This window comes from Myxocyprinus asiaticus, chromosome 9 (genome assembly GCF_019703515.2).
Source record: "Myxocyprinus asiaticus isolate MX2 ecotype Aquarium Trade chromosome 9, UBuf_Myxa_2, whole genome shotgun sequence".
NCBI classification, from domain to species: domain Eukaryota; kingdom Metazoa; phylum Chordata; class Actinopteri; order Cypriniformes; family Catostomidae; genus Myxocyprinus; species Myxocyprinus asiaticus.
This window is the reverse complement of record NC_059352.1, coordinates 4,524,448-4,549,262: the sequence shown is the minus strand read 5'-3', so window position 1 is coordinate 4,549,262 and position 24,815 is coordinate 4,524,448. Positions and strand designations below refer to the sequence as shown.

Sequence of the window (24,815 nt, the reverse complement as noted above, 5' to 3'; positions counted from 1 at the left end):
CGCTGGCAACAAAAGTAAGTACACCCCTAAGTGAAAATGTCCAAATTGGGCACAATTAGCCATTTTCCCTCCCCGGTGTCATGTGATTCGTTAGTGTTACAAGGTCGCAGGTGTGAATGGGGAGCAGGTATGTTAAATTTGGTGTTATCGCTCTCACTCTCTCATACTGGTCACTGGAAGTTCAACATGGCACCTCATGGCAAAGAACTCTCTGAGGATCTGAAAAAAAGAATTGTTGCTCTACATAAAGATGGCCTAGGCTATAAGAAGATTGCCAAGACCCTGAAACTGAGCTGCAGCACGGTGGCCAAGACCATACAGCGGTTTAACAGGACAGGTTCCACTCAGAACAGGCCTCGCCATGGTCGACCAAAGAAGTTGAGTGCACGTGCTCAGCGTCATATCCAGAGGTTGTCTTTGGGAAATAGACGTATGAGTGCTGCCAGCATTGCTGCAGAGGTTGAAGGGGTGGGGGGTCAGCCTGTCAGTGCTCAGACCATACGCCGCACACTGCATCAAATTGGTCTGCATAGCTGTCGTTCCAGAAGGAAGCCTCTCCTAAAGATGATGCACAAGAAAGCCCGCAAACAGTTTGCTGAAGACAAGCAGACTAAGGACATGGATTACTGGAACCATGTCCTATGGTCTGATGAGACCAAGATAAACTTATTTGGTTCAGATGGTGTCAAGTGTGTGTGGCGGCAACCAGGTGAGGAGCACAAAGACAAGTATGTCTTGCCTACAGTCAAGCATGGTGGTGGGAGTGTCATGGTCTGGGGCTGCATGAGTGCTGGGGAGCTACAGTTCATTAAGGGAACCATGAATGCCAACATGTACTGTGACATACTGAAGCAGAGCATGATCCCCTCCCTTCGGAGACTGGGCCGCAGGGCAGTATTCCAACATGATAACGACCCCAAACACACCTCCAAGACAACAACTGCCTTGCTAAAGAAGCTGAGGGTAAAGGTGATGGACTGGCCAAGCATGTCTCCAGACCTAAACCCTATTGAGCATCTGTGGGGCATCCTCAAATGGAAGGTGGAGGAGCGCAAGGTCTCTAACATCCACCAGCTCCGTGATGTCGTCATGGAGGAGTGGAAGAGGACTCCAGTGGCAACCTGTGAAGCTTTGGTGAACTCCATGCCCAAGAGAGTTAAGGGAGTGCTGGAAAATAATGGTGGCCACACAAAATATTGACACTTTGGGCCCAATTTGGACATTTTCACTTAAGGGTGTACTCACTTTTGTTGCCAGCGGTTTAGACATTAATGGCTGTGTGTTGAGTTATTTTGAGGGGACAGCAAATTTACACTGTTATACAAGCTGTACACTCACTACTTTACATTGTAGCAAAGTGTCATTTCTTCAGTGTTGTCACATGAAAAGATATAATAAAATATTTACTAAAATGTGAGGGGTGTACTCACTTCTGTGAGATACTGTATATGGGAGTGGGAGTATTCAATGAAAATAACATCATAATGCAATGTGTTCATGGTCCTTTTCTTTTGATTTTGGGGTGAAATAGGACGTGTTCTTGACATTCTTTGTGAGATTCACCCATTCATGGAATATATTCCAGGTTCAATACAAGTTCAGCTCAATCAACAGCATTTGTGGCATACTGTTACTTACCACAAAAAATTATTGCTTAATAAATAAATTTAAAAAATCATTGTGCAGTGAGGCACTTTCAATGGAAGTCAATTGGGATAATTTTTTAGTGTTTAAAGGCAGAAATGTGAAGCTTTTAATTTTATAGAAGCGCTTACAATAATTCTGTAAAAACGCTTGTAATATTTTTGCTGTAAAGTTGTTTAAATCTTTATTTTTATGGTTGTTTAAGGATTTTAGAGTTGTAAAATTGGATATTGATTTATACAGTAAAAGTTAGAAAGCAATTATATCACACTAAAATCATGTAAACATGTATATTGTTTAAGTCTTGTGGCTATAATTTTGAAACGGTGAGTATTTTACTTTTTATGGATTGGCCCCGATTCACTTCAATTATAAATGCCTCACTGCAACCCAGATTTTAGCTTTTTTTGAAGAATACATTTTTGTGGTAATCAACATTATGCCACAAATGCTATTGATTAAGCTTAACTTGTATTGAACCCAGAATATTCCTTTAAAGGACAGCTCCCATTCCATGAAGCTCTCTATGCACTGTTCTTGAGCTAATCTGAAGGCCACATGAACTTTGGAGGTCTGTAGTGACTGACTCTGCAGAAAGTTGGCGACCTCTGCGCACTATGCGCCTCAGCATCCGCTGACCCCGCTCTGTCATTTTACGTGGCCTACCACTTCGTGGCTGAGTTGCTGTCATTCCCAGTCGCTTCCACTTTGTTATAATACCACTGACAGTTGACTGCGGAATATTTAGTAGCGAGGAAATTTCACGACTGGACTTGTTGTACAGGTGGCATCCTATCACAGTACCACGCTGGAATTCACTGAGCTCCTGAGAGCGGCCCATTCTTTCACAAATGTTTGTAGAAGCAGTCTGCATGCCTAGGTGCTTCATTTTATACACCTGTGGCCATGGAAGTGATTGGAACACCTGAATTCAATTATTTGGATGGGTGAGCAAATACTTTTGGCAATATAGTGTATATATATATATTTTAGTTCATAATTTTCAGTTATTCTGTTTTAATGTTCAATAAGAGTTGTTTGGAGATGTTTTTGGGCAATTTGGTAAATAAAAGTCCACTTTGGGAACCATGGTTCCAAATACTGTATCTTTGGATTGCTTTACCCTACCACATCTTTTTTCCTGGTATAGTTGACACATTGGAGAACAACACCAAAGTTAATTTAATGACCATCCATTTGTCAGCAGTGCTGTTTCATGAATCTCTGAGCGTGATCAAAATATATTTTCTTCAAATTCTGAAAGGTTTTCTAAAAACATTATACCATGCAATTGACCCTCTTTGCTATTTTTTGAAGCTCTTACTTTTGGGTATGCCATTTAAGCATGAAGTCCTTAAAAATGCCTTCAGTGTGTAAGGGATTAAAGCAGTTATCAGGAGCTGTCAACCTAAAAACAGAAGACAAAAACACACCATAAAAGCACTTCATATGACTTGCACACTACATTTCAAAATGAAAACATCTCCTGTGTTCCACAGAAGTAAGTCAATGGGCAGGAGGTAGATTCCTGGGGGGCAACAAGCAAGTACAACCCCCCCAATATTTATACCATGATCAATGGAAACATGTAAATGCTTCACGTTGCAACCCAGTTCAAGCCAAATCTACGCCCTTGCAAATGGGGTTGAGTAAATTATGATAATTTTCATCTTGAACTATTTCTTTAACAATCACACTCCTCACACATGTGGCATCAAACATCCAAACAAAATACTCATTTTTTCCTGTTAATTTAATCATACAAATGTTCAGTTATACATACAGGAAAAGGCTTTTCATACTCTCTTTTTCACTGTGCTATCACAAGACTCTAGTATGCAAACTCTCAGATCAATCATACACCATGCCATGGTGCAGAAAACCCAACAGATCTTAAAAAAAAAAAATAATAATAAAAAAAAAAAAAATCAGAAAAAAAAAGACAATAATGCAGCAATGAATCAATCACACTTCTCACATGCATAAGCAACACAAAAAGTAGAAATAAAAATCCAGCGTGTAATTATAAATCGAAAGGAGGCTATGAAGTGTGCAGCGCTTGGGATGAGGATATTCAAAATAAATAGCTCAAAGACTTGATTGCTAAATCAATGACATCATCCAATGAGCCTTCTATGGGCTGAGCACTAGATGAAGAGTCTTCGTCCGTCCTTGCGGCAATGTGAAATGGCGACCAGCCTCAGAGCATTTACTGCTTTTATGCTTTAACTGCGAGTGCAACTTTTTGGAATATGGAAGGGACTGTCCCTTAAAACACTGCATAGATTATTTGCAATGTAAAAGTGAAGCCACAGCAATACTAAAAATCTGGACGTAATGTTGGTGTCATTAATGGCGAAACTTTCCAAGTGTATAGAACTCTGAAAATCGGGAAATTGACAAAAATCGCTGACGTTGTTAGATTAACAGGACATGATGACACTAATCTGCTATAGGTTTCTGGGTAATTTGTTTAAACACTTTTACTTCCATTGCATGACCCAACTTGTATCTTATTAAATGGACCAATAAAAAGAAAAACATTATGGGGAACTTTTTTTTATGATCTGATTTTTTACATTTGTTTTATAAAGAGTGTAACCTTTGCAGTAAGACAGGGGGTGACAAATGGCATTTCAGATATAAATATAAACATCCAAGAAGTTTTTCATCATACCATCAACACAGACGCACAATTTAAACCAAATAAATTCCACAAATTTTCTTCACGCATTAAAATATTAGTTGGAGCTCTTCAGCTCGAAATTAACAATTTTGACATTCAGTGAACATTAAAGATAATTTAAATTAAAGGTATATCTGGGTTAAATGCAAGTTAAGCTCTTTCGCCAGGTTCTGTGACCACAAAATAATTTTGACTGTTTGTTAAAAAAAAAAAAGTGATGAGAAATATCTATGGGGCAAGTGGTTGCCCCTTTGACTTCCATTTTAATTTCATTTAGTCACAATGAAATAACTTCTATTTAACCTGGAATATTCCTTTAATGGACCCATTCCCTCTCTCTCCCACATTAAAAAACCCTCAGCTCATTCTTCATTTAAAACAACTTAATACCATCTTAGGTCTAGGTGAATGACAGAAAAATATGACTGGGTAAATATATCAATGATGTGCTTATGGACACTTAGGCCAGTAAACAAGGGAACCAAAGCCACATCTCCAGCTTGCTATTATCTGTGATGTATTATTACCAATGGAAACCAACATCAGCACTCTATAACTCTGCAGAACAACATAAATGTAAACAAATATGATACCAGCAACAAGATAGTAAGGGCATCTCTGACAACAGCCATCATTTGACTTGTGTGATGGCAGTAGAGTTGTATCTTGCAATAAAATGAGGCATAATGTACTCTAGTATGCATTACTTGTTGCTGTTGGATCCAAAAAAAGGTTTTGAGAACACTTTTGTAGTGGATGGCTGAGATTTTGAAATTTACCAATTACACAATTTAACCTCCAAGTAGGCACGTTGACCTTTATTTACTTGAAACTGTTGAGCTTGTAAAAAGAACATTGATGTAACTTATAAAACTAATTAACAGGCTTTAATTCTTGGTTGATGGCTTTTGCGCATGGTTGAAACACTCGCACGCACACATATTTGAGTGAATCTCACGAAACCTGTCAAGAACATGTCCCAGTCATATTTCACCCCAAAATCAAAAGAAATGAATGATATTTTGCATGAAGAAAATAAAGCCTATGTTTAGGGCCATTAACATGTTTTGCATTGTGACATTATTTTCATGACAAATAAGCATTTCCCTTTTAATAAGCATTCTTTTTAGTAATGTGAAAAAATTATCAATTTAAATCATGAAGTATTTATACATCATGGTAGTATTTGATGTACTGCTTTTAATTTATAAAATAAACATGGTACTTCAGTGTAACAGGGTGTCCCAAAAAATGTATGCATTTTTAAGATACGAGCAATCAAACATATTGGCCCTGTTTCTTTTTTTTTAAGGCCACCCTGTATATACTGTAATAAAGTAAAACATTACTGTATTACAGTAATGAGAATCAGCATTGAGAAGTGTTAAACATCTGGACACAATTCTGTAATTTCAATTTTGGTGTAAATGTGCCTGAATGTCATGAAAATAATTGTACAATGCAAAAAGCCTTAATGGTTCACCAATTCCTATTACTGTAATGTGCCAATAATAATAATTACCATTTCAGTAATGCAAAAAAGAAAAAAATGTATAATTTTTTTTGTGAAGCATTTACACATTATGGTAGTATTTGTTGTGCTGCATTTAATAATAATAATAAAAACATTTTCAAAAAATTTGTTTAAATGTCATGAAAATAACGTTACAATGCAAATAATCGTAATGGTCCTAAATAGGCTTCATTTTCTTACGCAAAATGTCATTTCTTTTGATTTTAGGGAGACATGTGACAAACATGTTTCTGTGAGATTCTCTCATTCATTTATCTGTTCACCCATCCTGCTTCTGTTTCGAGCACACACAAATTCATCTGAATTTACTGCTGTTATGTGACAATACTGTGTATTTTCATCTCTCTTTAGGATTTCTAGCACTCATCTAAATCTAGCATTCACACATGCGGAACTCGGGTGTCAGTGTTGGTTGAATATCGATTTGGAGCCGAACAGAATTGTCCACACTTTAACGTGATGTTGAGATGCATCAGAGGGGAGGGAGAGTCACCAAGTCTTTAGAATAAATCTATTCCTCCTCTCACTGAACCCCAGAAAAGGGCAAAAGCAGCAGCTCCAATGAGCTACCAGGTGGATTCCGTTCCTTAAGACTGTCCGAACGGGAAGGGTCCATTAATGCCCTGCGGATAAAGAGAGAGAGTGAGAGAGCTCTAATAACAAAAAACTCACAAGATTATTAGTAAAATCATGCAAGTCAAGGTTACGCTGGAAAGAACACATTTTTGCAATGCGTTTGCTGTAATAATTTGTGGCAAATCAACAGTGACTCTTTTCACACATTTCAGCTCACAAGTTGGCATGGTACTCCATCTTGTGGTGAGAGTTACCTGTCTCACTAGTCTCTTCAAAAGTCACTGCTGTGCCAATCAGAGATTTTAAACACTTCACAAACTCAGGATGGCGTACTTCTACTTTGGACAGGCGATACAGCTAAAGAAGTTACGAATCACAATATCTTCAACTTTTTTAACAATATATTTTTCAATATTTATGTATTTGGTTTGAAATGGTGTTTTTTTTAATTGGAGAAAATGTTCAACCAATGTACCACTTTAATTATGAATTACATTCTAAATTAATGTAAGACCTAAAACACAGTAAGAAGTTAAACATAATCACACACTTTGATGGAAAGAAAAACATTTTCATTGTCAGATCGATGCATCATGAAGCATTGCATTTTACACCCTTAAAAACTGTCAATATAATCACAGGGATGCAAACTACTCACCTTTCAGCTAAAGTCACCTTTTTTTAAAACTAAATTTGCCCAAATTGTTTGGTACATTTTCTACATTTTTCTTTTTAAAATCACTTAAAATGTTTAAGCTTAAACACTTTAAAAGTATTAAATGCAACAAAAAGCTTTAAATACAACAAACAGGTCAGCTAAAAAATATTTATCTAGAACACCTGCTATGACTTTCTGACCTTTTTCACCTCATGAATTTGCATCCCTGTAATCAGAAACGGACCCAAAAAATAGGCTTAACCCGAAGCAAGATTATTAGTAAACAACTCACGTAATTTATTACAGGTTCACAAGTCTAGTTCGTTGGTAACCAGAGGCCTATACAATGAAGTCGGTTTAAGTGGCTAGCCAGTTAAGTTTCAGTTTAGTTTGCATAAACCCTGGGTATTAGGTACCATGAAGGTGGGTTGGCTTTTACTGGTGTTCATCACCATAGTAACTTGCGCTACACAGCTAACCTGCTCCGTAGCAGGTTTTGTTCTAGGTAACAGATCGCTAACAGATGCTGAACCAGAGATATTCTATACAACTTCCATGTTTTTAACATTGTAGAGAGAGTAACAGTCAACTTGTATCATGTGAGTCTTCTCTGGCCAATCATATAACGGCTGACGTCAATGGACCACATTAAGAGTTTTTACGACAGTTTTTTTTTTTTTTTTTTGGCACTTTTGCACTTTTTCTTGTGGTAGATTTTGAGATATATCTATTGTGCTGTGAAAAAGTATTTGTCTGATTTCTTCGGTTTTTGTGTATATACTATACACTTTTTCAGCAGCATGAAGTTGGCTAAAATGTCTCACCCAGTAGCACACTATGCCAAGGTCGAAAGAAATTCCAGAAATGAGGGAAAAGGTGATTGAAATTCATCAGTCTGAAGGGTTACAAAGCTATTTCAAAGGCTTTGGGACTCCAAAGAAACACTGTAAGAGCCATTATCTCCAAATGGAGAAAACTTGGCCAAGTAGTGAACCTTCCCAGAAGTGGCCGACCTTCCAAAATTCCTCCAAGAGCACAGCAATGACTCATCCAGGAAGTCATAAAAAAGCCAAGGACAACATCCAAGGAACCACAGGCCTCTCTCGCATCAATAAAGGACACTGTTCATGACTCCACTATCAGAAAGACACTGACCAAAAATGGCATCCACAGAAGAGCGGCGAGGCGACAACCACTGCTAACCCACAAGAACATTAAGGCTCATCTGAATTTTGCCAAAACGCACCTTGATGATCCTCAAACCTTTTGGGAGAATGTTCTGTGGACTGATAAGTCGAAAGTGGACCTGTTTTGAAGACAGGTGTCCCGTTACATCTGGCGTAAATCAAACACAGAATTGCACAAATAGAACATCATACCTACGATCAAGCATGGTGGTGGTAGGGTGATGGTGTGGGGATGCTTTGCTGCTTCAGGGCCAGTGCAACTTGCAATAATTGAGAGAAACGTGAATTCTGCTCTCTACCAGAAAATCCTAAAGGAGAACGTCCGGTCATCAGTCCGTGAGTTAAAGCGCAACTGGATAATGCAGCAAGACAATGATCCAAAGCATAGGAGTAAGTCCACCTCTGTATGGCTCAAAAGAAGCAAAATTAAAGTTTTGGAGTGGCCTAGTCAAAGTCCTGACTTGAACCCGATTGAGATGCTGTGGCAAGACATTAAACGGGAAGTTCATGCTCGAAAACCCTCCAATGTGGCTGAACTAAAATAGTTCTGCAAAGAAGAGTGGGCCAAAATTCCACCACAGTGTTGTGAAAGACTGATCTCCAGTTATCGTAAGTGTTTGGTTGCAGTTGTTGCTGCTAAAGGTGGCACAACCAGCTATTAAGTTTAAGGGGGCAGTTCGTTTTTCACATGGGTGATGTGTTGGATAACTTTTTTGCTTCAATAAAAAATAAATTTGAAAACTGTATTTTGTGTTTACTCAGGTTGCCTTTGTTTTGTTATATCTCATTTGAAGATCTAAAACATTATAGTATGAAAAATACATAAAAATAGAAGAAATCAGGACACTGACTGTTAGTTAACGTATTTTGGGAATGTAATGTTTGTGGAATATGTTTCAGTGAGCGGTAAAAATAGCACGCTTTTACAGCTGCAGATTTCGGCATTAGAATCTTAATCTATTTAAAAATAAGTATATTATTTTATATCAGTATCATTGGGCACACACAGCAGTCATAATATTCATTGCAATTAGTGGTCGACCGATATGGGTTTTTTAAATGGCCAATGCCGATATACAGTGCAGGGTGGCCGACAGGCCGATACAATGCCAATATACAGGCGCATCTCAATAAATTAGAATGTCGTGGAAAAGTTAATTTCAGTAATACAACTCAAATTGTGAAACTCGTGTATTAAATAAATTCAATGCACACAGACTGAAGTAGTTTAAGTCTTTGGTTCTTTTAATGGTGATGATTTTGGCTCACATTTAACAAAAACCCACCAATTCACTCTCTCAACAAATTAGAATATGGTGACATGCCAATCAGCTAATCAACTCAAAACACCTGCAAAGGTTTCCTGAGCCTTCAAAATGGTCTCTCAGTTTGGTTCACTAGGCTACACAATCATGGGGAAGACTGCTGATCTGACAGTTGTCCAGAAGACAATCATTGACACCCTTCACAAGGAGGGTAAGCCACAAACATTCATTGCCAAAGAAGCTGGCTGTTCACAGAGTGCTGTATCCAAGAATGTTAACAGAAAGTTGAGTGGAAGGAAAAAGTGTGGAAGAAAAAGATGCACAACCAACCGAGAGAACCGCAGCCTTATGAGGATTGTCAAGCAAAATCGATTCAAGAATTTGGGTGAACTTCACAAGGAATGGACTGAGGCTGGGGTCAAGGCATCAAGAGCCACCACACACAGACGTGTCAAGGAATTTGGCTACAGTTGTCGTATTCCTCTTGTTAAGCCACTCCTGAACCACAGACAACGTCAGAGGCGTCTTACCTGGGTTAAGGAGAAGAAGAACTGGACTGTTGCCCAGTGTTCCAAAGTCCTCTTCAGATGAGAGCAAGTTTTGTATTTCATTTGGAAACCAAGGTCCTAGAGTCTGGAGGAAGGGTGGAGAAGCTCATAGCCCAAGTTGCTTGAAGTCCAGTGTTAAGTTTCCACAGTCTGTGATGATTTGGGGTGCAATGTCATCTGCTGGTGTTGGTCCATTGTGTTTTTTGAAAACCAAAGTCACTGCACCCGTTTACCAAGAAATTTTGGAGCACTTCATGCTTCCTTCTGCTGACCAACTTTTTAAAGATGCTGATTTCATTTCCCAGCAGGATTTGGCACCTGCCCACACTGCCAAAAGCACCAAAAGTTGGTTAAATGACCATGGTGTTGGTGTACTTGACTGGCCAGCAAACTCACCAGACCTGAACCCCATAGAGAATCTATGGGGTATTGTCAAGAGGAAAATGAGAAACAAGAGACCAAAAAATGCAGATGAGCTGAAGGCCACTGTCAAAGAAACCTGGGCTTCCATACCACCTCAGCAGTGCCACAAACTGATCACCTCCATGCCACGCCGAATTGAGGCAGTAATTAAAGCAAAAGGAGCCCCTACCAAGTATTGAGTACATATACAGTAGATGAACATACTTTCCAGAAGGCCAACAATTCACTAAAAATGTTTTTTGTATTGGTCTTATGATGTATTCTAATTTGTTGAGATAGTGAATTGGTGGGTTTTTGTTAAATGTGAGCCAAAATCATCACAATTAAAAGAACCAAAGACTTAAACTACTTCAGTCTGTGTGCATTGAATTTATTTAATACACAAGTTTCACAATTTGAGTTGAATTACTGAAATAAATGAACTTTTCCACGACATTCTAATTTATTGAGATGCACCTGTATAACAAAATTTAATATAGTAAATAACAAACAGAAAATTGCTAAAAAAATAAATAATAAACTCTTATTTAGCACTATATTTAATCAGTCAATTTCACACAAAACTTTAACTTTGTAAAAAGAACCTAAAAAAATAATATTGTATTTTAAATGGTAGATAGCGGTTTCTTCCGATTTCTGTTTAGACATCAAATTATAGTAATTTATTTGCACATGAAGAAATTGTTAATATAATAACAGTACACACAGTAGTCCAGCAACCATGGATGGCATGTCCACGTTAGTAATCGCATTTTCTCAAAAAATACTGAATCAAACCAATTGTACATACAGTGCATATTGAATGAGACATTTACTCATAGTGCATGTGAAGCACATTTACCTTGAAGTTGCACCAGAGACTATTTAGCAGAGATGGGCCACTTCTATTAAAATGAATGGGAGAAATTAGAAAGCCCAACTGCGGTCATCGGATGTAGATAGGAAGTCCCAACTTACAGGTAAAAGAGCCAATCACCTTTTAGATACAGACGTCGCCTGTCACTCAACTCGAGAATGCGCATGAGCATTAGCTATAAAAGCTGGGAAAATTGCATTTTTGCATAATCTGAGGTAAAGCATCATCATTTATGATACCAGTGTTGTCAGATTTTACTGCTGATTTGAAATATGTTCTTTGATTGTTATCTTGACCAACCGTTTTGGAGATTTCGGTCTTACCCCATTCAAGCAGATAGAAGCTGCACTATCATGACTGGAAATAGCCTCCCAAGAGCATTCCAAACATGGCCAACAGTAGACTGACTTGCTAGAAAGACTTTTGGTTTGCTCGTGCGGATCCAGCGTGAGTCTCAATCTCCTGACGGTTTAAACAGCCTGGATCGCCTGCTTGGATTGTCACGGACTGACCGTCATGATTTGTGAATCAGAGGAACTTTTGATCCTGAAGTTTTTGGTTTTGGCTGATGGAATGCGCGCTTCAGAGGAAGACATTAGATGAGCGCTCGACGGGAAGAAAATGCTCATTTTTCATGAGGTTCGTGAATTACATCTGTTAAATATGCCATCTGCATATTTGCAGACTGAATATAGTAGGTTTTATTGATATTTGCATTTATCATTTGAAAAGTTACAGGGAATTGTTGAGGAGAGACTGTTAGAATACGTGCTTGAGAGGAAGATTTATGAGCGCTCCTCAGGATACTGGATCTGCTGAAGTTGTGTGAGGTTAGTTTATTACATATGTTTAAACGAGATATGTGCATATTTGCAGATGGTATATGATATTAGTTTTATTGATATTTGCCTTTTTATCATTAGACAAGACAGTTAAAAGTTACAGGGAACTGTTGAGGAGAGAGAGGGAGAATGAAACAGGCGAGCACTTTAACGTTATGAGCTCAAACGCGTCTGCCACGGCTCTGATATGCGGACCGTTTAAATGACAATGAGTTGCACACCGGTCTATTATTGTAGTAACATGATTACACATAACAACAAACCGAACCATGACTGGCCGTTTACATGTCTCAGTCACTTCATATGCAAGCAGGTGATTCTCAGCTCCCTCAAGAAGAAAACAAATTAAAAAAAATAAAAAAATATCGGACAAACAGAAAAATGTATTGCCCGATGCCAATAATTAAAAAAGTCTGAATATTGGCCGATTTATCGGCCTCTGTGATTTTTATTAGATAATATACAATATTGTACAAAATGTATCATTTTAATACTAAACATTTATTTTAATTCATCAATGCAATTTTTGCAAGCTGGAGACAGTAATTAAAAGAATCTCTGTAGTCTGGTTTTAATGCCGTAAATGAGTCCTACCTGTCGCTTCATTCTCGCTTCATCTCTTATAAAACTGCAATTTTATCATAGTAAACTCCACACATAGTTCATCTCAAAAGGATTGTTTAGTGTAAAACATGTTGAAGATTAGTGCACAGGTGGTCAATTCAATAAGTGGTGAGCTGTTTCCTCACAAAAGCAGTTTATTCAGCACATGGATGCATCTCCTCCATAAACATCCATTAAAAAAAAAAAGAAAGAAAGAAAATAACAGCCTCGTCTCCTCGCCAGTGTACCGCTGCGTTATGCGTTTTGATGCTAACCTTGTAGGCTCCCCTTTAGAATGGCTCTGGCTGAACTGTCATGATTCATTATTTAAATATAGATTTTCAGCAGATCCAGTCTTTTATTTAATTTAAATACACTATATTTGTTTTTCATTTGCCTACTCTAGCCATAAAATATCTGAGAAAATATAAGAACAAAATCATATTAGGCTAACTATAAAACAGCTAGTAAGATGGATTAATACAATACATGCCAATAATGATTTATTTTTAAATATTAAAAGCTTAAAAGGTGCTGTTAGCAATTTTAGCCATTCTAGAATTTCCACAAGCTGAGCCATTGGATTAGCCACGCCCACTCTTTCCAAAACCCGCACTCTAAAGATACCAAATGAGCTTTATGGTTGTGAAAAACAACAGCAGCAAAATATTGCCCTCAATTGACAACTGTAATGAACAAAATGGCATAAAAATGGCATTACACCTCAATAATTCGCTGAAACTACAATAGTTTGAGAACGCATAAAATTATTGACAGTCCGAAAGCGTCAGAGACAGCGGCCAGTGGACACAATTTTGTTTTCTATTTAAAGAGTCTAGTGGTGTCACAGAGACCAGAGAATATGATCTCTATGACACTTATTTCATTAATATCTTTCAGGGAGTAAGAAAAGCTTTTGCATACCTTTCCATGAAAAAAACAATTGCTTACAGCACCTTTAATCACTCCACACGAAAGCTAAAGAAATGGATACATGCCTCCCAAATCCATTCTTTCATGGACTAGAGATGAGCATACAAGTCATTTGAAGTTCAATATAAGCGGTACACAAAATATTGATAAAAAAAAAATAAAATAAAATAAAATACTTGATGTAGACCGATATATCGGTTTTAAGAATTAATCGGTGCCAATAGCTGCTTTTTGGAACTATCAGTTATCAAAAAAAAATCTGTCGATAGTTGCAGATGGTTTTTATGTAATTTAGTAATTTCAAAATAAGAGTCCCTGGTGTGTTTCGGGCTTGTTTATGCTTAAGTCCCACGTTACGCACCAAATCTTCATTTTTCTGGTTATTATTGGGATTTTGGTTGAATGAAAAACTGTATCTGGGATTTTATTAATTTTGGATTCTTTTTCTTTGCCCGCCATAGTAAAGAAAGGATAAGAAAAAAATTGGACATTCTATAAATCAGCCGATTAATCGGTTATTGACCTTTCCCACCACCTTAGTTATCGGTATCTGAAAATCTGACAACCTCTAAAATATACGTCTTATTATTGCATACCAATTATTGCATACAGTATTCCAAATGCTCACTTTTAATTATTAAACAGTAGCCTATAATAATGTTTAAAAGTAATATGATATTAAGCTTTCCATTTAAATTTATATAAAAACTTTTATATTTTAAATAAAGTGTGTTCTTGTTGTAAACCTATTTGAATTCACATTTGCATTGATATATCAGCTGTTTTATATTTTTAATACATTTATAATTTGCTTCCAGCAGTCCTCGAGCTCTTGCAGCAGACATTGTTTCTTCTTGCTTTGTAAATGTCTTTAATTTCTTCATAATTGTTCTGTAATCCCTTGTGCAGTGTAAATCATGTGTTTTGGTTCTTAGTGATTTCATGGTGATCTTTGTGCAGTGTCAATGCATTTTAATTTGTCAAATTAAAACAATCTCTTGTTGTGCTGTTTAAATGTATTCAAATTCTATATATTTTCATAATGATTAACCTTCTGCTGCTGACACAGTTCTACTCGGCCGTCATTGAGTCTGTCCTGTGTACATCTATAACTGTCTGGTTTGGTTCAACCACCAAATCAGACAGAAGGAAACTACAACGGACAGTCAGGACTGCTGAGAGGATTATTGGTGCCCCCCTGCCCACCCTCCAAGACCTGTACCTCTCCAGAGTGAGGAAACGTGCAGGTAGAATCACTCTGGACCCCACACACCCTGCCCATTCCCTCTTTGAACTGTTGCCCTCTGGCTGGCGCTACAGAGCACTGAGCGCCAGGACATCCGGGCACAAGAACAATTTTTACCCTCAGGCCATTTTCCTCATGAACAATTCAACTGTCTTCAGGACTCCCCATAGTACAATAATGTAAATAAATATCTCATGTACATATGTAAATTCACATATTTAATTCAATAACTGTACATACCCCTACCTTGAACATACATTACCACTTGTACATGTACATACGCCATTCTATGTCCTGTTATTTGTATGTCTATTTATACTCTTACCTTGTTTTATATTCTGTGTCTCACTGTAATGTTCTGTGTGCACTTGTTTCTCCTATCACCAAAAAAAAAAAAAAAAAAATCCTTGTGTACGTGAGAACACTTGGCAATAAAGCTCATTCTGATTCTGATTCAGCAGAGAGGTAAACCCCGCTGACTCTTGCGAGAAGTGAATCGCTCCCTCTCTATCCATGTGTCACGAGACTGGTAGTTTGCGTAGCCAGACCTAGTGCATGGACTGTGGGAGGTCCGTGAGCGTGCCATCTGAGGCTGAGACTACGAAAATTGGCTGTTCGCAGCAAACGACACTCATTCATGTAAACGCATGCGTGAACTAATCTTTAACTCAGGATCAAAGCCCGAGTTGACAGAGAAAGTTGATGAGCAGCATCATGGTACCAATTAAGCCTGATTGGATTGGTTTGGTTTTATCAACTCGAAACCAATCCTGTAACCCAGAGTTTGTTCAACTAGCTTGATGGTATAGGCCACAGTTAACATTGACTGCAAACATTCAAGCAGAACATTATCAAGCTGTTGCATGCGCAAATGAGAAACATGACCTGAGGGGTATTCAATAGCAGTGGGGCTTGCACTGTATTTCCAAAATATAACAGATCACAATTCAAATACTCTGTGTCCCTGAACATAAGATAACAGAAGATTTTCCAGGTTTTCCAGGACACATGGAAATCCTGCATAAGTGTGCATGTTGAGATTTTTTTAATACTATACTGCACAGTCCGGCTTCTACATGTGATTTTCATTTCAGACTGGCTGAAGAAATGGTGTAAAGAGGTCCTTTGTTGTTTTACAGACATTAATGTGTGCCTGAACAGTAGAGCTGCAACTAACTATTATTTTGATAATCGATTAATCTAACAATTATTAGAACGATTATTCGACTATTTGGGCGATTATTGCAATGATTAATCATTAGCTCTTAACCGACTATTCAGCTTGTGCCTCGACTTAAAAGGTTGTATTAAATTTGCTTACTAACAATAAAAAATACCTCTAAATGACTGAATTACAAGGGGGGAAAACTTGAATTTTTAATAAGTATAATTACCGTATGTAAAACATTCACTGCAAAAAAAAAAAAAAAAAAGAATCCTATTGTTAAAGAGTTTTTGTCTTGTTTTCCATTTAAAATTATCTAAAAATCCTTAAAACAAGATACATTTACTTGAGAAGCAACATATAAGACATTTAGACTTGCTTTCAGAGAATGCATCTTAAATATATGTGCATTTTGTATATAAGTGTATTTTTACACTTGTTCATACTTCTGCCAATGCAATAAAGAAAACAATCATATTCAAGATATATTCTCTGAAAGCAAGTATAACTACCTTATATGTAGTTTCTTAGGTAAATGTATATTGTTTTAAGGATTATTAGACATTTTTAAATATTTAAATATTATATTCAACATTCTCCGATAAAAAAAATGTCTTCAGCAATATAGCTCCTAAAGTAAATGTACGTTGTTTTAGAGTTTAGATATTATTTTGGAAAACAAGCCATAAAAGACTAATCAAAAAATATTTTGTTGTAGTGTATAATGGGCTAAGATTACACACTTTCACCTTTTTGTTCACTTCGATCCATCTTTAACTCACAAAAAAAAAAGTCTCTCTTCTTAATAGAGCAGCGTATCTGCAATTTTCTTCATGTCACAATAAGATACACACTGTGACACATATAGTATATTATGATTCAATACGTCGGGAGCCATCATAACTAAATGTTTGTCCACAATTTTTTATTGTCGACATTGTCAATAATGTTGACTAATAGTCTCAGCCCAACTGAACACAATGTTGTTGCCTCGTTGGAATAAAAATGATGATTTAGGCCAGATTAATAATGTTAGCAGAGAGTCAATACAACATTTTTAATATTCTAGATGGAAATGTATTGATCATAATTCTGTTTCCACTATTCTAGGGTAAAAGAACACCAACTGTCAAAAGTTTGGACACACTAAATTAAAAATCTTTTGATCAAAAGGCTTATGATTAAATACTTTAAATTAGTTTTGTTGACAAATATAAATTGATGTTTAAATCTAGTTTAAAAAGTGAATAGTAAAATAGTAATAAAAGAACATCTGACTGGTAATGTACTATAAGCAGCTTGTTGGGTCTGGAATATGATAAATGGCTATTGTATCACACATGCACAGAATGAGGAAAGGTGTAAGCAAATGTGGTGAGTCATCGCAATGTGATTTTTTAAGTTAGTTGTCACAAAACACAGGGCAGGGTACAAAAAGGTGAGGAAAAGGCCTTTCTTTCGTTCCGCGACCTACGCACGACTAAACAGCAGTCAGCACACTGATAGGTTACAAAGGTATGACTTCTGGCATGAGAAAAAGATTTAAGAGGGTGGTGAAAAAACTTGGTGATCTGGCTTTTCTGGACTGAATCAGGCACCTACCTTGGCCTAACTTTTCTTTGTAAAAACAGCCAAATAGTTTTGTATCATGTTCACAAATGTGGAATGTTGAGATACTAGTGAATAGTAATAGTTTTTTATCCTGACATACAGCTCACACTAAGGACAAGGTGATATATTGAATACTTCCAATATATTCCCAACGATTTTGTCGGTGATACAACAATTAGCAACAGCTTGAATATAGCAATGATTTTAAAAGAAACTTAAGTTTGGGGCCTGGGTAGCTTGGCGAGTATTGATACTGACTACCACCACTGGAGTCGCGTGTTCGAATCCAGGTGTGCTGAGTGACTCCAGCCAGGTCTCCTAAGCAACCAAATTGGCCCGGTTGCTAGGGAGGGTAGAGTAACATGGGGCAACCTCCTCGTCGTCACTATAATGTGTGGTTCTTGCTCTCGGTGGGGCGTGTCGTGAGTTGTGCGGTGTTTTACTGCATTTTATCCTTTTAAGCCATTTCAGAGCAAACAAATACCAAGATATATGTCAAATAGTCAAAACAAGGCTTGAAGTAAAGTCCCGGGTTCAATACAAGTTTAGCTCAGTCGACAGCATTTGTGGCATAATGTTGATTACCACAGAAATTAATTTCGACAGTGAGACACTTACAATGGAAGTGAATGGGGCCAATTTTTTGAGGGGTTAAAACCAGAAATGAGAAGCTTATACTTTTATAAAAGCACATTCAGTTGAAGTCAGAAGTTTACATACACCTTAGCCAAATACATTTAAACATCACAATTCCTGACATTTAACTGTAGAAAGCATTCCCTGTCTTAGGTCAGTTAGGATCACCACTTTATTTTAGGAATGTGAAATGTCAGAATAATAGTAGAGATAATGATTTATTTCAGCTTTTATTTCTTTCATCACATTCCCAGTGGGTCAGAAGTTAACATATACTTTGTTAGTATTTGGTAGCTTTGCCTTTAAATTGTTTAACTTGGGTCAAACGTTTTGGGTAACCTTCCACAAGCTTCTAACAATAAGTTGCTGGAATTTTGGCCCATTCCTCCAGACAGAACTGGTGTAACTGAGTCAGGTTTGTAGGCATCCTTGCTCACACATGCTTTTTCAGTTCTGCCCACAAATTTTCTATCAGACTGAGGTCAGGGCTTTGTGATAGCCACTCCAAGTCAAGGTGACTTTGATGTCCTTATGCCATCTTGCCACAACTTTGGAGGTATGCTTGGAGTCATTGTCCATTTTGGAAGACCCATCTGTGACCAAGCTTTAACTTCCTGGCTGATGTTTTGAGATGTTGCTTCAATATATCACATAATTTTCCTTCCTCATGATGCCATCTATTCTGTGAAGTGCATCAATCTCTCCTGCAGCAAAGCACCACCACAACATGATGCTACCACAACATGATGCTGCCACCCCCATGCTTCACGGTTGGGATGGTGTTCTTCGACTTGCAAGCCTCACCCTTTTTTCTCCAAACATTACAATGGTCATTATGGCCAAACAGTTACATTTTTATTTCATCAGACCAGAGGACATTTCTCCAAAAAGTAAGATCTTTGTCCCCATGTGCACTTGCAAACTGCAGTCTGGCTTTTTTATGGCAGTTTTGGAGCAGTGGCTTCATCCTTGCTGAGCAGCCTTTCAGGTTATGCCAATATAGGACTCGTTTTACTGTAGATATAGATACTTGTCTACCTGTTTCCTCCAGCATCTTCACAATGTCCTTTGCTGTTGTTCTGGGATTGATCTGCACTTTTTTAGCACCAAACTATGTTCATCTCTAGGAGACAGAATGTGTCTCCTTCCTGAGCGGTACGATGACTGCGTGGTCCCCTGGTGTTTATACTTGCGTTCTATTGTTTGTACAGATGAACATGGTACCTTCAGGCGTTTGGAAATTGCTCCCAAGGATGAACCAGACTTGTGGAGGTCCACAATCTTTTTTTTTCTGAGGTCTTTGCTGATTTCTTTTGATTTTCCTATGATGTCAAGCAAAGAGGCACTGAGTTTGAAGGTAGTCCTTAAAATACATCTACAGGTACACCTCCAATTCAGCACACCTCCTATCAGAAGCTAACTGGCTAGTTGTCTAAAGGCTTGACATCATTTTCTGGAATTTTCCAAGCTGCTTAAAGGCACAGTTAACTTAGTGTATGGAAACTTCTGACCCACTGGAATTGTGATATAGTCAATTAAAAGTGAAACAATCTGTATGTAAATAATTGTTGGAAAAATGACTCATGTCAAGCACAAAGTAGAAGTCCTAAACGACTTGGCAAAACTATAGTTTGCTAATATGAAATCTGTGGAGTGGTTAAAAAATTAGTTTTAATGACTTCAACCTAAGTCTATGAACTGTACATTAATTCTTCAATTAAAACTCATGTATTATTCGAGCTGTAAAGTTGTTTAAATTGTAATTTTTACAATCGTTTTAGGATTTAAGGTTTTGTTGACATTACATCGTCATGGCAACGAAGTTGTAAAATTGGTTATAACTTTTCACAGAAAAGGTTAGTAAGTGATTTTATCACACTAAAATCATGTTAACATGCATATTGTTTACGTCTTCTGGCTAAACTTTTGAAACAGTGAGTATTTTAACGTTTACAGTTTGGCCCCCGTTCATTTCCATTGTAGGTGCCTCACTGTAACCCAGATTTTTGCTTTTTTAAAAGGAGGGACGAGTTTAAATTTTTTTGGTAATCAATATTATGCCACAAATGCTGTCTATTGAGCTTAACTTGTATTGAACCTGGAACATTCCTTTAAAAAAATATTGAGAAATTATATTTTTAGCTATATCTTTCAGCCTTACACCATACACTGGTTTTCAAGTCAAAATAACTGCATACGTACCTGGCTGTAAGTCACTACTGATAAGTTGTTTTGGAGACCATTTGGTGTAATATTTACAGAGCTGTGATTGAGTCCATTTTGATCTTGCTGAATGGAGTCCAGAGGGGCCTCCCAGGGGCCCCCGGGGTCTTTTAGATTATCTTCATTGGTGTCCTGCTTGTTCTTCTGTGGTGAGGCGAAGGGGTTGAAGTCTCCCTCCAGACTGCGGTGTGGCTGTGTGTTGAACTCCGTCTCGAAGGAGGACAGCTGCTGTGTGACACCCAGCAGACCTCCCTCCTCCACACTCAAAATCACCCAGATCACATCTGCACAAAAGGGGGAATGAGGTGACTAACATGTCCTTCAAGTCACCAAAGATGGTTGTAGAACTTAGAACTTTGGTTGTAAAACTTAAGGCCCAGTCACACTTTGTACGAAATTAAAAAACGAAAGGGAATGACATCATTTAGAAAAAAAAAAAAAAAACTAAACTGGCCAAAACAAAGGTGTTTTTGAGTTTGTTTCGGTAGTTTGTAACATTTCAAAAGGGCGAACTTTCAGGAAAACTTTGTACCGGCTGCTAAGCTCCTTCTTACTGCCATTGGTCCAAGTCATCAGTAGGTGTGACCTGGAGCTTCACCCATTTTGAGGCCGACAGACTTTTCAATTACACTGTTCAGTCCGTTAAGATCAGTCAACATGAACACACCGGCGTGCAGAGTTATTAGCGAACTGGTACAAACTTACCTACATCTCTACAATCATTCATGTAGAGACATTTTCCAAGAACATGCCACGTGACTTTTTTGTTAAATTAGTCTACAAAAAACTCTTGTTGTTTGATATGCTGCTTCATTCATGTGCTGTCTACAGCGAAAGCCATTCACACTCTTATCATTCTTTTGTCTTTATTCTGCCCATTAACACACTTTTATACACCCATCTTTGCAGTAGTATCAGTGTCATCATAAATTACAATAACAGAGTGTAATCGGCGCATAGTATGGCCATGTATAGCATGCCAGAAGATTAGCACCATGAATGTAGAATGTAAACATGACAAATTACACATTGGCTGCATCCAAAAACGTTGACTACGATTTGCAGCCTAATTAGTTAATGGCTTAACTAATAGAATTTTTGAATGAATGGAACTCTTAAGGAAACTGGTCTCAGAACAGTTTAAATAGTATCTTATTTTCATCCTACCTCTGTATACAGCCTCCGAAGGCAGCATTTTCCAGTTTTCTGATGCAGTTGAAATCTACTGTGTATATATATATATATATATATATATATATATATATATATATATATATATATATATATATTACTTTAAATCTTCATCGAGTTGTTTAAACAGCTTCTTTTACTGATCTCGTGTGAATTCTACTCACAGGATGAGGCATGAAGACATTTATAACACATTTTGAAGTCACATTAGTTAAGGTTTTACATGGTCTTTTGAATCCTCATATTTAAATGCTCCTCTAAATGCCTCCCACAGCAGCGTGGTGGGTGTCTGAATGTCCACAAACAGTATACCATTGCTCAGCTGAATTTTGATCTTCTTTTGTCTCTGAGTGAAGAAGCACTTCGCCGTGAGTATGCCGTGGCGTTAATGGATATGTTCGGAATTTCATACCTCTTTGGCAGTATGTAGTATGTATACTCTGTGCAGTATGCACATTTTCAGTATACAAGGAATACCCTAATGATCTACTACATTTGCCAAAATGTACAAAATACAACACCCCACAATGCATAGGATACTGTACCATTGCATTTCCAGTGTGACGGATGAACCGGAAGTAATATCTACCATAATTTTCCACTAATCTACTTGACCCATTTGATTGGACTTCCAAAAGTTACAATGTTTTACTGAAAAATTGGATTAAAAATGCAAAAATAACTATTAATTCACAATAATTGGATGACACTTGCTGAATTGAACATGCAACATAATGATTTCATGTGTCAACACTGTAGCATACTATTGTTTGCAAATGTTTACCGATGCATACTGTTTCACATACTATTGTTTTTAAAATATCAGGCACTAAACAATATATACTCACAGTATGCAGAAAGTAACACATATAGTACAGAGACCTACACTAAGAGCATGCTTGTGAACATTAGGCTTTATTCCTGAAAAATGAGCAGAGCAAGTTTCTGCTTTAATTGTTCAGAAACCCATTTGTACGTGAATTGTTCCATTCAATTTAATGGGACAATTTTCATATAGGTTTAGGTACAATATAAAAAGAAATCTGTTCTCGTGTTTCATGAAGGCCCACTGACTGTTGTTTTTATCGTTACTGCCATACCTCCGTAGAAGAGTCCGGTGGCCATACACATTCTCCATTGGCCCTGATACATGCCAGGAACGGCTGGACTGCGCATCTGCACGCTCACATCCGAGATCTCCTGAGGGTCCAGAGACCGCACCATCACCATGTTCACATGACCAAACTGATCCCCACCAACATACTTCAGGCACACACCTGGCGGCCACGACTCTGTACCTGTAAAGCACACAGACATTAAAGTTTAACAGAGCAGAGGATAGTTTAATCTTATTTTGACAATATTATCAAAATCACTGTTAATTTTGCTTCTTATCATAACAGTGTTTAGCCATAACTATAGTAACAGTATAGCACAGCCTCTCATACCTTTTGCTTAGTTAAACTTCACTCTTTTGATGACACCTAGAAAACACACACCTGTGTTTTGTATCCTCCATGTCTTAGTGAACTGTGTGTTAGGAGGAACTGACTCCCCTTCTCCAATCGTCACATCTTCCACAAAAGACATTGATGGCGTGTTGATGTTTGGACTCTCGAAGTCATAATATGCACCAATAGCTGCTTGAAGGTTCCTGATCAGACAGACAAATCAACAAGGCAGGTTTAATTACACTGAATTATAAAGAGCACGGTACCATGACTGTAGTATTTATATGGTTTTCATTCAGTACGGCAGCATATATCAAAGTACCAAGGTTAATGGTTATGTTAACATGGCATAAAATCTATTTTTAATGGAATTTAATTATCTAAACTACTTTTAACAAGTTTGCACATGTTTCATTTGCTATTATTACATTTGTGTATATTAGCTTTATAGCTGTAGGAATTTTACAGATCAAATTAATGTTCCAAACAAAACAAGAGAAGGACAAACTTGTGTTAGTCTGGGTGCCAGATGAAAGTACATTAGTTCATTACGTAACTATGAGCAAAAACTTCTCAACAGTCCTCCCCTTGTTAGTAAACACGCTGTTTACGCAAACAAAAAACAAAATATATTTTTTTACATACAAACTAGACACTTAAAATATTGTTAGTTAATATTAAAATTGATTGCTCACTGGCAATAAGAAAAACGGAATCAGTTTGAGTCGTGACTGAGCAACATTAAACGTCCGTGTATCAAAACATACTAAGCTCCCTATCTAGACAGCATTTTTGGGCATAGTAGGTGCCTAAAGATGCCCAAAAATGTTGCCTAGATAGGGAGCTCACTAGGTTTCGAGACATCGTCAACGTAGTAGTGAACTGCTACTACAAACATGGTTGTCAACTGATATAAATAACAATATAATAAACAAACAATATAATTTAATACAATATGAGCAAAATGTTTTTAAAGGACGCACTCATCTAAAACATGACTTTTATACCTCATATTGAGCGAAACCCGCACATTTGCTGGCCATTAGCTTGTCTCTTTCGCTTCAGATCCATTTAAACGCAACACAGTAGTCATTTCAATGCTATTTTTGACTTTTAAGTGATTAAAAATAAGGAAACTGCAGCAGTAAGCTCTATATGCTGACACAAGGCCCAGCACTCCCACTAGGCCGCAGTCCAATCCCCGGACTCACCAGTTGGTCATGTCCAGGAAGAAGGCGCAGCCAGCCGGGTTGAGCTGGAAACCCAGCAGCCTCTGGAACTCCGAGATGAGGACATCTTTATCCGTGGTGCCCATGCAGCTGAATTTTTGCATGAGCTCCGGATCCAGGTCTATGTCCATGCCCTCCATGAGCACGCGGCTGTCCCGGGGCAGGAACGGGGGATACGTTTTAATTTAGTCCGAGGCCTTCTCCAGTCATAACAAGCGACCGACAACAAGCTCAGTACGCATGGCTGCGGGCGGGCGGGGCATGACATCACACGCGACGTCACCGTGGTGCGGGGTGACGTCAGCTGT

At 37.7% G+C, this 24,815-nt stretch overlaps 2 protein-coding genes across 2 annotated transcripts in view; both read right to left on the bottom strand.

Moving 5' to 3' along the window:
- The window catches only part of LOC127446299 (SAM pointed domain-containing Ets transcription factor-like), a 34,514-nt gene extending 31,480 nt beyond the window's left edge, over positions 1-3,034 (bottom strand). Inside the window, exon 1 of the mRNA XM_051707106.1 lies at positions 2,969-3,034. The gene's annotated coding sequence lies outside the window, so the exon portion shown is untranslated. The remainder of the gene's footprint in view (positions 1-2,968) is intronic.
- A 345-nt stretch (positions 3,035-3,379) lies between these two features.
- Positions 3,380-24,762, bottom strand: LOC127446303 (protein ILRUN). The gene is made up of 5 exons (XM_051707112.1): positions 24,490-24,762; positions 23,327-23,481; positions 22,928-23,125; positions 20,616-20,920; positions 3,380-6,487 (listed from the first exon to the last, which is right to left on the bottom strand). The coding sequence occupies exons 1-5, from the start codon at positions 24,645-24,647 to the stop codon at positions 6,452-6,454; spliced, it is 852 nt and encodes a 283-aa protein (XP_051563072.1). The 5' UTR covers positions 24,648-24,762; the 3' UTR covers positions 3,380-6,451.
- Between the last annotated feature and the right edge of the window lie 53 nt (positions 24,763-24,815).